The sequence below is a fragment of the Emys orbicularis genome, chromosome 6 (assembly GCF_028017835.1).
Source record: "Emys orbicularis isolate rEmyOrb1 chromosome 6, rEmyOrb1.hap1, whole genome shotgun sequence".
In the NCBI taxonomy this organism is placed as follows: Eukaryota; Metazoa; Chordata; order Testudines; family Emydidae; genus Emys; species Emys orbicularis.
This window is the reverse complement of record NC_088688.1, coordinates 123,992,966-124,007,188: the sequence shown is the minus strand read 5'-3', so window position 1 is coordinate 124,007,188 and position 14,223 is coordinate 123,992,966. Positions and strand designations below refer to the sequence as shown.

The following is a 14,223-nucleotide window of genomic DNA, read 5'->3' as shown; positions in this document are numbered from 1 at the left end:
CTGTCAGCAAGTATAAAAGAAACCATATGTCAGCATAGGCCAGCTGCTTTATCTAGGCTGAGAATTTGTAAATTCTAATTTAAACTGAAATAGTAATGCAGGCAGCTGGGGGCTCTCTGACAGCACGGAGCTAGAGATCTAATTTTAATTAGAAAATACGGATGCAGCATTTTAGAAAGAGCTGGTCCCTGTGTCTGTCCAAGCGAACACTGCATTAGCTTGTTACTTCTGCAGCCCTCTGCATTTACACATTTTATACGCCATGTTTTATTTCACGTATTGATTTCTAGATTATGATGAATAGCCCAGCACTTCCACCATCCGGACGACATAATCATTTTTCCGCTTGGGGGGGGGGGGGGGGGGAGTCCACGGATCTCTTACGGGGGTTTCCCGTGCTTGCAGGATGCTGGAGACAGAACTGTTAACAAATCATGAGCTTGATCCTGCCGACAGATCCACATACACGGGCCCGTGTTCCTGTGTGAATCTCTGCAAGGATACACATGGGAATAAGGCTCCGTACGTTCAGATCTGTTTGTTTGCTGCATCTTTGATTAGGTCTCCTCCTATAAAGCAGGTTCATCATTTCAGTCCCTCTGGTGGTGTCTGGTACCTGGAGCACTTGAATATGTTACCGTCTTGCTTTTAAACCAAATCAACATTTGACATTCTGCTGTTGGACAGCATTATATGTCTAATTTTTCCCTTAATGCTTTTCGGCAAATAGAGAAGAAGAAATAGCAAATAAAGCACGTTGTCCTTGTGAGGCTATTTTTCTGTTTCATGTCATTTTAGTGCAGTTATTTTAAAGAAAGGTAGCTATTACAGTGTCAGTATCTGGAATAGGGGACCAGCAGGGAGCCCAAGATACTATCCATCAGCTCTTGACAAAGCGGTATCCGGGAAAGTAAATGGATGGTGTTTCAGCTGTAGGGCTTTTACAGATAAATATGCCCTTGTTACTGCGAGGAATTACTGCTGCATGATGCACATTGTTGTCTTTGTGTTGAGCGCACGCAGCCGCTGACACTGCTCTGACAGCACTGCTGATTACAGCTCATGCATACATTACAGAAGATGTAGCATTTTTCATTGAGTTAACTATATCTGCAATAACAAGCCGTTCATTTCATTGTTAGGTGACACAAAGGATTGCTCTTTCTCCTCCTGATTTTCCTTGTCATCTTAGTGGTTTTCAGTTTACCCAGGCCCTCAAATATCTTTAAATTATATGTGGAAAGCAGGCATCGTAGGTTTATACTTAAAACAGCCGAGAGAAGTAATTTAGAATTGCAATAATTAACTTGTGCCTGTAGGGATGACATGAGGCAAATGCTCTTTTTTTTTTTTAAGTATGAGTAACAAATACCCTGGCTTATAGTGTGTGCTGTCAGATAGCGACTACTCCTTCATTGTAAGTGACTCTCTCTCATGTGTGACATGCAGAGACTCAGGCCATGATTCTTAACAATGGGAGCGATATGCATTCGTGCATTGTGTATGTTTTAGTCCCCCTCCCCCCTGTGTGCGCACACAGACACACACAAAACAAACCCATATGATCGCTAGGCTGTCGGGCTTTCGGTAGGATCTCTCAGAGGATTCTTTGGGGTTCCTCGAGCTCTTAGATTCCTGCCCTCCCATGCTCAAAGACTAATTTGAAAAAAAGATGGCGACCCAATTGCCATCGGCCACCTCTAACGGGAGTGCGGGTGCTTGTGCTGGATTCATGCACAGGTCCTGATCCGGCAAAGTGCTTAAGCAGATGAGGCGCCCCGTTGGCTGTAATGGGGCTCCTTACATTAAATGGGGAAGTTCACGCAGCTGTTTGCAATGGCGCGCTTGCGCGGAGTACTGTCTGTAACCATCTCCTCCTCAGCCCCTGCCCAGTGTGGGCAGGAACTAAAATTGGTCTTTTTGTCACGTCCCAGGCTCCCTCCCTTCAGACTCCTCACCCTCACCCTCTGGGCTGGCGTGTGGCTCGGTCCCTGCCCATCAATCCCCTTGCTGTCTCTGACTCCGCCCTTGCCTAGGTGGTTTCGCCCATGTGGCGTCTGAAGCCTGGAACTTTAAATCCAGCTTACGTTGTGCCAAGCGCATTCATTTTCACTCGCCGCTGGCTCCATTCTCACTTCACTCTCTGCTGTTGTTCTGTGCCGTGTCTGCTCCGCCTCGCCCTATTCCCAGTGCCAAAGTTACTGGGGAATGCAAGTGTGTCTGTGGTACAATGCAGCTTGCCTTCTCTCTAGTTCTTCATCCTTGGACTTTCCTTCCCTGTGCCTTTCTGGTCCGCTACCTCCCTTTTCAGCATCAGGCTGATGTAGATGGGAAGCTCTTCGGGGCAGCTTGGCCTTTTCCCTTGTCTCTGTAAAGCGCTGTGCAAAGTTACAGTGCTGTAGACTTTTAATTAATCAGTGGGCTCCTGCCCTCTCCCTGTGGCCACCAAGTGCCCGCCGCTGAATGGCTGACGCGGCCTCCAGCCCCGTTTGGCAGATGGCTAAGTTGCAGGCAGCCAGCAAGGGGTGGGAATGAGTGGAAAGGCAGCACGTCCCAGGTAATACAGTACCCAATTTCACCTGCGCCTATCTATCAAGGAAGAAAGAGGTGGCGCTTGCGTTTGCTTAATTTCAGTTTACTTTCTTGCCATCTAACTTCACGTGCATTTATGACGGGAAATTGAGTGGCCTTCTACAGTGTTTATAAGGAATAAAACGTATGGGTTAGGTGGAGAAACTCAGCCTCAAAGAACGGGCTTGGTCTCATGGTCTTTTTTTTTTTTTTTTAAATGGAAAATTAGAAACAAGGACTTAAACCATGCTTTGGTTTTATTTAATGCAATGAGAAGAAGACGTGTGTGTTTTTCCTAGGAAGTAGCTTGACAGTATTTTAAGGTACTTTAGCAGTTTTGTGGTTTACAGCTGAGTAAATATACACAAGAGTTAACAAAGCGCACAAAATGATCTTAAGTATTGAAAATGTGTGACAAGGAGAGAGGCTTTCTGGAAGCTCTGAGAAGGTATTGTGATAAATTGGAGTCCTGCGGTGGATTCAGTTGTGCTAAGCGTTCAGATCTCATTAATTTGCTAGTGTCCCATTATTCCCTGTGTGGTGATGTGTGAGTCAGACTCCTCAGAGGAGAGCTGCTTTTGTGAGAGGTCCATGGTTGAATGAGGAGATGCAAGCGCTTACACCTTGATTTGAGGAGAGCACTTAAAGCAGGTGCTTTCTGTTAATCAGATGTTTAAGTGCTTTGCTGAATCGGGGCCTTACTTCCAATGCTAAAAGGAGTTGGCTAAGGCCTCTTGTGAAGCTTTTGTTCTCACTTTCACTGTACAGATGTCACCCCTTCCAGCACTTGCTGCTGATTTAGTTTCACTTAGTTTTAGCTTGTGAGTCTTAGATTACAAAAAACCCTCCTCCAATAAAAGTGTAATTTTCTTCATTTCAGGTCTTGATAGCAGATGACTACTCTGATCCGTTTGATGCCAAGAGTGAGCTGAACAAAGCGGTGAAAGGAGAAAACACTGGCTACATGGAACCTTATGAAGCCCAGAGGATAATGAGCGGTAAGAACATGGGCACTAGGCAGGTGTCCGTGAGATCGATATTTGATATGGGGTGTCTTACACATGGCTGCCCTGGTCTTCAACCTAGGTGAACCAAGGTCCTTCTGCTGCGTAACACATCGGAGCAAGTATGAAGATTAAACTGTGTCTTACGTAGCTTTTTGAAACTGCATTTAAGACATTCAGGAATAAAGGGAGTGAAGGAAGGTTGCAATTTGCAGCGCTTCCTGCAGGAGAGAACTCGGGCAAGGCCAGTGCAGCTTTGTGTGGGGCGCTCTTATGGTGGTTCAAAACGGGCTTAGATCAGGTTAGCTTGGATCAGTGTACACTTCTACCTCGATATAATGTGACCCAATATAACACGAATTCGGATATAACGCGGTAAAGCAGCGCTCCGGGGGGGGCGGGGCTGCGCACTCCGGCGGATCAAAGCAAGTTCGATATAACGCGGTTTCACCTATAACGTGGTAAGACTTTTTGGCTCCCGAGGACAGCGTTCTATCGAGGTAGAGGTGTATTTACAGGTGGGTGTCCACACACAAAGTAGTCTTGGTCTAACTATCCCGATATGAAATCGCACAAGTTTCATAACTTGTTTAACTAAAGCGACTTTAGGTTAACTAGTGCAAATAGGCAAGCCCTGGCCATTGGTGGGAGGGGAGGGCATGCTCCTGCTGGGTGGCTCCTGACCTCTTGATTACCTGAATTCCTGATTATCCGAATAAAATCCTTGTTCCCTGTGATATTTGGATAATCTGAAGCATACGTAGATAAATGAACACCTGAATTCACAATCTGCTGTCTGCCTGAGACTTTGGCGGGTATGCCTGGTGGCTGTTGGGATGCCCCCATGATACCATGGCATTGAGTTTAGTATAAAAGCATAGACAGACAGACACATCCTTGGGCTCCGGCTGGTGAAGCTTTAATTCTGATCTAAGTGGTTTTTGCATGGGGACCTATGGCATGTTGCTAAGATGCCGGCTTGTACAGCAAGTTCACCGTGACATTAAACAAATGTCACAAAGGGCCCTATCCAATGCCAGTGCAATCAATGGGGATCTTCTCATTTCCGCAGTGGGCATTGGATGAGGTCCAAGCAGGATTATCATATCTGGGGAGATTAAGCAGCAGGAGAAGCCAAAGCTATACGAAGCAGCCGTCCTGTGTTAGTATAAATGCCCATACTCCTATTTTTTTAAATAGCACACTTGAAGAGAGGTGCAGAAAATCACCTGTGATTGTATTGTTTATAAGCAGAATGCTTTCAGTGTCCTATCAAGGTGTCATTGGCCCTTTTTGTTTTTATTGTTGTAAATCTATTCAGCCATCTTCTTCAGAGGCTTTTTAGATGAATTGGGTTGAATGCTTTCTTGCTTTAACTGCTATTGAATAAATTGTCTTTTATTTTCAGTCTAAATATCATGGGGGGGGAGGGGTTGTACATTTTTTTTTTCCTTTCATGTTTACAGTGTTTTCATTTCTTCACAAATATAAATGATTGCCCTATATAGAAACTCTGTGTTTTAAATAATCCGTGAAAAGGACAAGACTGTTACATCCGTGTTGCAGAGTGCATTAGCTGAGATAACCGGCAACGAGTGTGTGTGGATGTGCTACTAATTCATGAGAGAGCGCGTTTTACAGTAGTCTTGGTCCAAATAGCATTCGATGTAGTGGATGTACTGGCAGGCCAGTTCTGTGCATATATATTGGTATAAGGTTGATGTTTAGAGCACTGCAAGGATGTTAAATGATCAGGAGTCCAATCAAGCAAAGTGAGTGCTGAGCACTCTCAGGTCCCATTACATTCAGTGGGAGTAGAGGATGCTCAGTGTCTCACAGGAGTAGCCCAGCACCTTTCAGGATTGGACCACTGATTTGTTGTCCACTACTTAAGGACATGGTTCAACTCCTATGACAGCCAGTGGGAGCCTTTCCGCTTACTTTGACTGCAGTTGGATTATGTCCCTTAATATCTAAGCATTATGCTTCTTGGTGCTTTATTGCTCGAGGAAAACCAGACGGCTCATTTGTTGGAAGCTTTCAAAGATTTCGTTTTGGATTCCTGTGTCGGCATGCAAGGATCTGTTACTGATGTTATGCAACTGCTCTAACCTATCGTGTTTAAAGAGCACATTCTTACTCCAGTCTTTGTTGTTGTATGTGAAATGTTCAGTGTTGAATTCCTCCGTGAAGTGGTTAGGTTGGCTGTGGTGACTGACAGGTAAAAGAGCATGTTACAATTGACAGATATGAATGAGATTTCAGCTGATCCGGAGAACTGGCTTAAAAAGAAAAGTACTCTGATTTGTTTCAAAACCTGATGGATACCAGATAGCGGAAGTCTGCAAACTGAGGCAAAACCTGCCATTTATTTTTTCTCTCTCCCAAACACATCCGTGGACTTCTCCCAAGTATCCGAGTTACCTTCCCAGCCTTTAAAGATATTTCAAAACTACTTGCTTAAAAAAAAACAAAACAAAAGATGGAAATTCATGGATAAAAAGATTCTGAACAATGTAAAACAGATGAAACGGAAATCTTAACCTTATGTGTGTTTCCCATGTCCGTGAATGATAGGTGGGTGACCAACCGTTCTCTTAACTTCTCCGTATCGAACTACTGTTAACCAAGGCACCGGTCCAGCAACTGGCCCCAGGTGCATGGACGCTGGCTGAAGTTAAGGAAGGCTCTTGGTGGGCACACGGGTCTATCCATACAGAGCACCTTGCCAGGCAGGGACCTAAAACCTTTGGGTTTCATGCTGCTCAAGGTAGGGAGGAGAAGACACTTGGGTTAGTAATGAGCAGAGACTTCTTGTAACTTTAGTTTCTCAGAATGGAGCCACAGTTCTTAAATAGTCTGTCTTTCTTTCAGTCGTATATCTGGAGAAATAAGTTTCCCTCAGAGTCCCAGCCTTCTGTCAGAAATAAGCTAACCGCTTCAATTGTATTAAGTAGTCAGAGCTCAAGCAGGAGAAGGATTACGTTCTTTAGTGACAATAACTTTGATCGTGTACCTGACAAATGTAGCTTGTTTTTAGACAAGCAAACTTCCCTTACAGTACTGTGTAGTCCTCCAAGCACTTAATTTGCAACAGCAATGAAATAAGACAGTGAACCTTAGCAGTCACTGGTTTGCCTGATCCAGCACCCTGTCCAGTGTAGACACAGCTCTCATCTGGTTCAACACTTGCTTTCCAGATAGTGTCCCAAAAAGCGCATTCTTTGCCAGACTGGCGGTTTAGCTCGGTCTTCATGCTAAAGTCTGTAAATGGGGAGAAAATCCCTTTGTGGTCTGAGTTGTAAGACTGATGCCAGGGGAAAACAAAATGTTCCTGTTACGGAGCAAATTTGCTTGTTCTCCTGGCAGCAACTGATGTTCTGTCTCAGGCACTTGGATCAGAGAGAAATGATTATGGGCTGTCTTCAGTGAATGTTCTTCCGACCTGGAGCCCTGTGAACTCTTAGTCTAACCGTGGTCTCTCTTCCATGTTCTAGGGTGGGACCTTGGCTACCCAGTTCCTCAGGAAACCTAAGCCACTTTTTGGACTCCGTTCCTTGTGGTGGCCTAGCTAATCTTTATTTTGTAATAGGTATTTTTACAGCACCTAGCACTGGGAGGCGCTGGTCCTGACTGGGGCCTCCCGGAACCACTGTAAAATGAATAATAATAAGTTTTGTGAGATGTTGGAGGTGACTCCACAGTTCCAGTTGCATCGAGATCCCTATTTTCACACTTCAGGGACTGAATTTAGTGATGAAATTTGGCGAAAGGGAGAACTGATATTTTCCATGAAAAATATTTACTAGTTTTTAGAGAGGAAACCTTTTAAAATATTCCCTTGCTGAAGTATTGCCCTGTTTGCCTTGGAGTTGGGGCTTCCTATAGCTACACCACCATGGTTCTTCCGCTCCAAACTACTCCTCTCTTTCTGATTATACCTTGGACATAAGCCACTTGTCAGACTTTAAAAGGAAACTGCGTTACTGCCTTCGTTCAGAATTGCTGTGCAAAGGTTAGCTGTGGACTTGCTCATGGCCATTAGCTACTTTTCTTCTTGGCAAATCACCATTTTCTCTGTTAGTCTCACATGATTCATTTTGGTTATATTTGAAAAACATTTCACGTCCATGTTTGCCTGAGATTTCAACCAAAAATTCAGCCTTTGGCCATTGAAGCTGTAGGCACTGCATGTTTTGGATGAATAAATTGGGTAGATTTGTTATCTAAGGCATAATTGTATTCCTTTCCATAGCCAGGGATAAAGCAAAGTTTAATAAAACCCCAACATTGTCTTCCTTTATTCTTGAGGAGTGAGCCTGCTGTTTAATTATGTCACAAGTGGGTAGGCAATAGCCTTGATAGGATCATTTAACGTGTTAAACCAGCAGGACAGAACAATATAATTGATTCTTCATTTGTCATTTTATGGTCCGATCTGTGGTTAAGACTGAACAAAGACTTTCTTGGGCAGCTAGGCCCTAAATACATTCAGTGATCTTGCTCGTTTTACATTTATGCCCTTTACTTACTCTAGATTGGCTTTCACTTCCCCAGGGATGTGCTGTTTAATGGATACAGTGCTTTACTTTGAAGACCCTTCTAATGCATTTCATGGACACTCACAATAAGATGTTGGCTCAGGCAGTGTCGTGGGATCTGTGTCGAATACTTCGGGGAAGGTAGCTTCATAAAAGGGAAGAATTACACTGCAGTTACTAAAAGTCCAGACGTCAGATTATGATGTCTGTTGCTAATGGTTGGCATTTGGAGTGCGTTTGGTCTGTGGCAGCTATGACGTGGTATTAGTGTCGGTGAACAGCTTCTAAAGAGAAGATCCATAAAGGCACAACGTAGTCCTCAGAAACGAAGGGCCAGCTAGCTGTGTGCTGGGATCACTGTGAGGTGCAGCAGTCCAGAGGAGCAGTGGGATCTGGTCTGCTCTATGGAGCTTTTTGATGTGTAGGAGGGAGTGCATCTGCTCTACATTCCTTCCTGGGGTACAGCCCTCTCTTCCAGGGGCAGATCTGCCCTTCAGGCTGGCAGGGAGGAAGATGGAGGGAGGGAAAGGTAGCAGGATGGCTGCCTCTCGACCCCTTTTTGAGGTGCTGGGCATCCTCATACCACTACACAGGGACCAGCCCTTGCACCCTCTTGAGTAGGGACTGCAGTTGTGCCTGACTCTTAGCAGGGCATGCAAGGGACGGGGTGTAAGGGGGAGTTCCCTGTGCTCCTGCATAAGGGCCGGGCACAGTCCGTCTCTGAACTTGGCTAGGACTGTGTATGGCTCAAAATGGAAAGCTTCACAATGCAATAAAAAGTGTTGAAAGGCTCAAATTCTGCCAGTGACTTGCTTGAAGCCGTGACCTTGCCGGGTGCAGCAGATTTTGCAGGATCAGGGCTAAGTAATTCCAGTTAAAGAAGTGTGGGGGGGTTCCAGTTTCTGGCAGAACATGTTGGTAAAAGTTGCTCAGTCAGTTTGTCCCATTCGGTCCTCAGCAGAGCGCGGGAAGGCAGCTTTATAAGGAGAGCCCAGCATCTTGGTATTGTCACGGCTGCAGGACGCCCCCTAGCCAGAGCCCAGTAGGAAGGACTGGGGGGAGGAATGCGAGTCAGAAACGTGGTGTCTGGCCCCTGCTGTTTGGAAAAGAGGCAGCTACTGGGATTGCTGCTAGGCTGCTGTCCCCAGGCGCTGCTCAGGGCTCCATGGGTCATGTCCGATTCTGGGTAGTAGATGTCCAGTGCGTGCTGAAGCTTTCCCCAATCCCCGTGTAACCACTGGCTGCCAGCAGGCAGAATGCCACCTCTGTCCTCCTTCACCCCACAACCATCTAAGGACCTTCTTTCTGGCTGGGGAGAGGTGGAGGGAGGAAGGATCTGTGCTCTTCTGGGCAAGGAAAGGGGCTCCCTGCTGCTGGGCCCCTGGCCAGCTCTTCTAGCTGTTGAGAGTGGGGCATCTCTACTGCTTTACCTCTCCCAGCCTCGCTTTTCTCCCACGTGCCGGCCCAGCGCCGCCGGCTGCTCAGAGCTTTGCCAAGAGGCAGCAGAGTGTAACGGGACGTGATTGCTGTCGGTCTGGGTAGCAGCTGTGAGACTCACCCCGGTCTCGGCGGTTTCACTGATCTGTGCTGGGGCTGTCTGAGGGCAGCCCGGCGTCTCATCCACCAGGTTCTGTGCGTGTCCCGAAGGGCTACCCGGTGGCAGGAATTGGTGGCTTGTGTGTCCTTGCAGGGCAGGTGGCTGAATGGATCTGTCGGGCCTGGGTATCGTTGTTGGAAGAGACCTAGGAGATGGGTGCTAACTTGCTTTTATAACTGTACACCTACTGTCAGCACCTGGGCTCTTAGCACCGAGTATCACCCCTCTTGGGGCGGGCGCTCTGGGCCGAGCGGGAGATGGGGAAGGGTTTGGGGGGACTGCTGTTCCCCTGCAGCTGGGGATGGCTGTGCTTGGCTGGGCCATGCTTTTTCTGAAAACTGCAGCAAAGCCCATTCTGTGCGGTCCCCTCCTCCTGCTCCCCAGCACTTCGGAGGCACCTGAGCAGTGCCGTGCCTCCTGATGACTCTTCCGAGGCAGTGCATCTCCTTCTGTGCAGCTGGGCCCCCGGGAGCAGTGAGCAGAGCCCTCCGGCTGGGTGACCCATCTCTCGCAGCTGAGTGAAGCAATATACTCCACAGACTGCTCGCGACACTGGACAAAGCAGGACTCTTACAGAGCCCAGAGGAGAGGGTCCAAGTGTGGACCGTGACTCGGACAGTGTGTTAATGCAGTTATACAAGGACAGCATGCAGAGGAACGTGTGTGTCACCTTATCAGAGGGATAAGTGAACGCTAATTACACTGTTAATCTAATCCACTCTGAGACTTTGTCCAGTTACGTCTGTTGTGACGGTATTTTTTTTGAGCGCCAAATTAAATTAGTCTCTATTTCAACTCCTGATTTCAATTAGCAGGGGCTCAAGATGACACATAATTGATTAAACAAAGATCAGTTTGAAAGATGATAAATTTAGACCCAATCAAAGATTACATGTCCCAAACCGAACTGCACTGCAAAATGTCTGTAAAATTCATGCTATCCTGAAAGAACAAAAATGAATCCCCATCCCTCCAAACATCAGCTGGCAAAGTAGAGGGTACTGGGGCTTGCACTGCCGACAGAGAAGGGCATTGGGCATGTGTGCCATTAATGGTGTTTGCACATCACACCATCCCACAGCTTTGTCTGATCCAGTGCTGTCCTGGTCCCCTTGTTAAAATTCAACCCCCCAAGTGAAAGAAGGCTTGGGGTGACTACTGTCTGCAGTGCACTTCACCCCCTCTCCAGAGGCTGGGTAATCAACATCCCAGCCAGAGATGACTTATTCCCAGAATCTAGTGCTGAAAAACAACTGTTTTGGCCTTTGGAAAGGATCAGATTGTGCCGGGAGTTCAGTATTTTCAAACACATCTGTGGGAAGGGTATTCTCCACCTCCCCCAAAGCCCATTTCAAATTACACAAGCTGAGTTCTCTGCGATGCCATTAATATAATCTGTATGTCTTTCAGCTTGCAGAATGACTCCAATATGCATAATGCGTGGCTGTTGTTTCAAGGTTGCACAGAGGCCAAGTTGTGGTCATTTTTCACGTGCTGCATGTATTTAAAAAAAATCCCATTTGGCTGTATGTAAAATGCAGCACTGTCCTATGCCCAGACATGTTCCTTCTCTAGAAAGGTTTCAGTCCGCTTCTGCTTCGGTTTCACTCTGGCATTCAGCCTTTCCTAGTTAAGCCATATACTTTCCCATTCTTCTCAATATCTCTTAATACAGCTGTGGTCTAGCTTTAAGAATATGTAAAACCATAGTTAATAAAAATGCTTTTATTTTTACTACAAGCAGTCTCTCTATCTGATGTTACTTCATTTCCAAAGTGTGTTCTGTCAGCCCTTAGAATGCTAATGAGCATGGTGTGCGCTGTATCCAGAATGTATCACGCTTTTCCCACGTGTCATCTGATCAAACTGGAACTAAGGTGCAATTTTTTAAATTAGTGAGATGGTAATTAACCATTGACACGGCTTCCCAGGTCACGGGGTGAGTTCTCCAGCACCAAGCAGCCTCCATGTCAGAAGTGGCTGACTCTTTCTGAAAGAGAAGAGCTGGCGCAGGCAGACGTGCTGGGCCTGATGCAGGCCTCAGTAGGGGAATTTTTCTGGCGGCTGGCCTGTGCTGTGCAAGAGGCCAGACCAGGTGATCCTGATGGTCCCTCTTGCCTTAAGAGCTAGGATTGTTAATAAACAAAGGATGTCTCTTCGTACTAAACTTACACCCGGTTCCACGCATTTGTGTCTTCTAAAGCAGAGGGGAGCGGAGCCATAGGGATGTTGCGTGGGATGGTGGCATGTGACGGGTGCGGGATGTGGGGACAGACATTCTTCTCCCCTCCCCCCCCCCCCCCCCCCCCGACGCACGCCCTCAAGGGAAGAGCAAGGGGGGTGGATTAACCCTTTGAGGTACAACAGGGTCCCTTCCACGCAGATCCCACCCTCCTCCCCAGTACTCAGGAAACGTGATACTTTTATCACGTGTATTGCCGTGGTGCTGCGGAGCCCTGGTCATCGGCCTGGGCCCCGCTGTGCCAGGAGCAAAGGGGGGACACACTCTGCTCCAAAGAGCTCGATAAACCTTTTGGCAGGCTGCTGACTTCCCATTTGCCAGTCCGTTGAGTACTGTTCCGACTGTCCTCTCCTGCAGTATTGTGAAGCACATTGTGTTGAGCTATGGCGGTTCTGCAACCCACCCCTCTCCTGCGGCAGGACATGCTGGGCTTTCCTCTCACTTCTCAGGCCAGATCCGAACCTTTTCGATTCAGCACCCACTCTGTCATCTTACTCAAAACTCTGACAGCCAGGGATTCCCTTCATATGCTCCGCACTTCTCCGTTGTGTCTGCCCTTGCTGTTTGTGTGATCAGCCAGGAGCCCGTCTGTCTGGGCAGCCAGACCCTGCAGGTAGGTGTTGCTGCGGAAGATTGGCAAAGCAGGAGCCCGGGCGCACGGAGGAGGTGTGAAGCAGCGATTCAGGGCGCTGGTTTGAATTGCTGTTAGTCCTGAGGGCTGGCAGCTTTTCATTTGGCCTTTCCGCTAATTTTCTCCTCCAAACTAGAAATTGGAAGAAGTATGAAAGGAGAGCTGCCTCCTGGGGAACTTCTGTTTCTCCCCGGAATTCCGGGCATTAAAGTCCGAGCAGGGGCAGGACGGTGCTAATCCCGGGGGCCGCCCTTGCCACCTGGAATGAGAGCTTTGCCATTAGTACAGAGGGCACAGAGTGGCCAGTGACACTGTGGACAGGGAAGCTAATGCTGGAGGGTTCTGCATTGCATGGTGCTCTGGATGCACATCTAGCATTCTGTGATCTGTGCTGCCGCCAGGTTTGTACAGAGCCTAGCGCAGTGGGTCCCGGTCCATGCCTAGGGCTCCTAAGCACGGCCACAACACAGAGTGGGCTTCTAGAAAAGCGATTCCTTTGTTTCAGCCTTCTGCAAAATTCCTTGTGGATGGGAGAGTCTCGGCATAGCCAATGGCTTCCCATACTGTGGCCTGTAACGTTATTTGCCTGGATTGGAAAGTGCGGTACTGCAACAGGCACTTCCAGCTTAGGGGACTCAAAACAGACATCCTAGTACAACACCTACTGTACGTCTCTCTTCAGCTCAGGAAAAGCTTGGCCCTGTTGCCCGTGAGAAGCTCGCTAGCCTAGGAACAGGGATAGGCAGGGAGTCAAAGTTCAGCAAGGCAGGAAGTCCGTCCAGTGTCCAAACCTGCCTCCGACACATCAGTCACTCTGGGTGCCCAAAGCCAACAAGAGCGAGCGCAAGGAGCTGAATCTCCTAGCTAAGCAGGGATGGGTCTCGACAGCGCCTGCAGGAAGTGGGGCTGATGCAGCTGGAGGCACACACCCCTCTGAGTCCGGACCCACGAGGTGCCCCAGCAGGGCCCTGGGGCTCGCCGAATGCAGCCCTGAGCACTTGGGGTTACTTGACATCCAGGAGGCTGTTTGGGATAGTGGGAAAGCTTAGCCCAAGTGACCAGCCTGAAAGAAAACCTGGGAAATTAGTATTTTCTTCCCACCACTGGCTTTGTTGCCATACGTTGTTCTGCTCTTACCCTGCCCGGTGTGGCTGGCAGAGACATGCTGGCACACCTCACTCAAGGCTGCTGTTTGGGGGGTGGAGTGATTTCGCTATGTAATATTTTAAGCACTTTGTGGCCCTGTATAATGGAGTGGAGAATGTAATTGCTGTGTAGGGTGTGGTTTGCCTTCTCTCTCCCCTCCCCTCTGCCCCCCATCACAAAGATACTTTCAAGGGACTGCTGAGTGCCTTTTGGTCACCTATTCTGAGAGCTCAAATCACCCCCAAGAACTGCTCCCCTAGGCTTACTAAAACGAAGCACTTCCCTTTCCTTTCTTCCTTTTCTGGACCTCCCCTTCTGTGTGTTTCGTTCACTTCCTTCTTCTTGCCAGGTGAGCTGCCTTCCCCTCCCTGCTCTCACTGTTGCTGTTTCCTTTGTCTGTTTTCATCCTGTAGGTAGGTCTGTGTGAGATCTCACTTCTAGTTGTGGTGGTGGTGGGGTTTCTCCCAGGATCCTCGGCTCTCTCGTGCTTC

The 14,223-nt window shown here is 47.8% G+C and overlaps 1 protein-coding gene across 1 annotated transcript in view; it reads left to right on the top strand.

Annotated features, from left to right (window-relative positions):
* Positions 1-14,223, top strand: part of SHB (SH2 domain containing adaptor protein B) — a 135,069-nt gene that overhangs the window by 36,120 nt on the left and 84,726 nt on the right. The window contains exon 2 of the mRNA XM_065406819.1: positions 3,452-3,569. Coding sequence (XP_065262891.1) covers positions 3,452-3,569 — 118 coding nt within the window. The remainder of the gene's footprint in view (positions 1-3,451; positions 3,570-14,223) is intronic.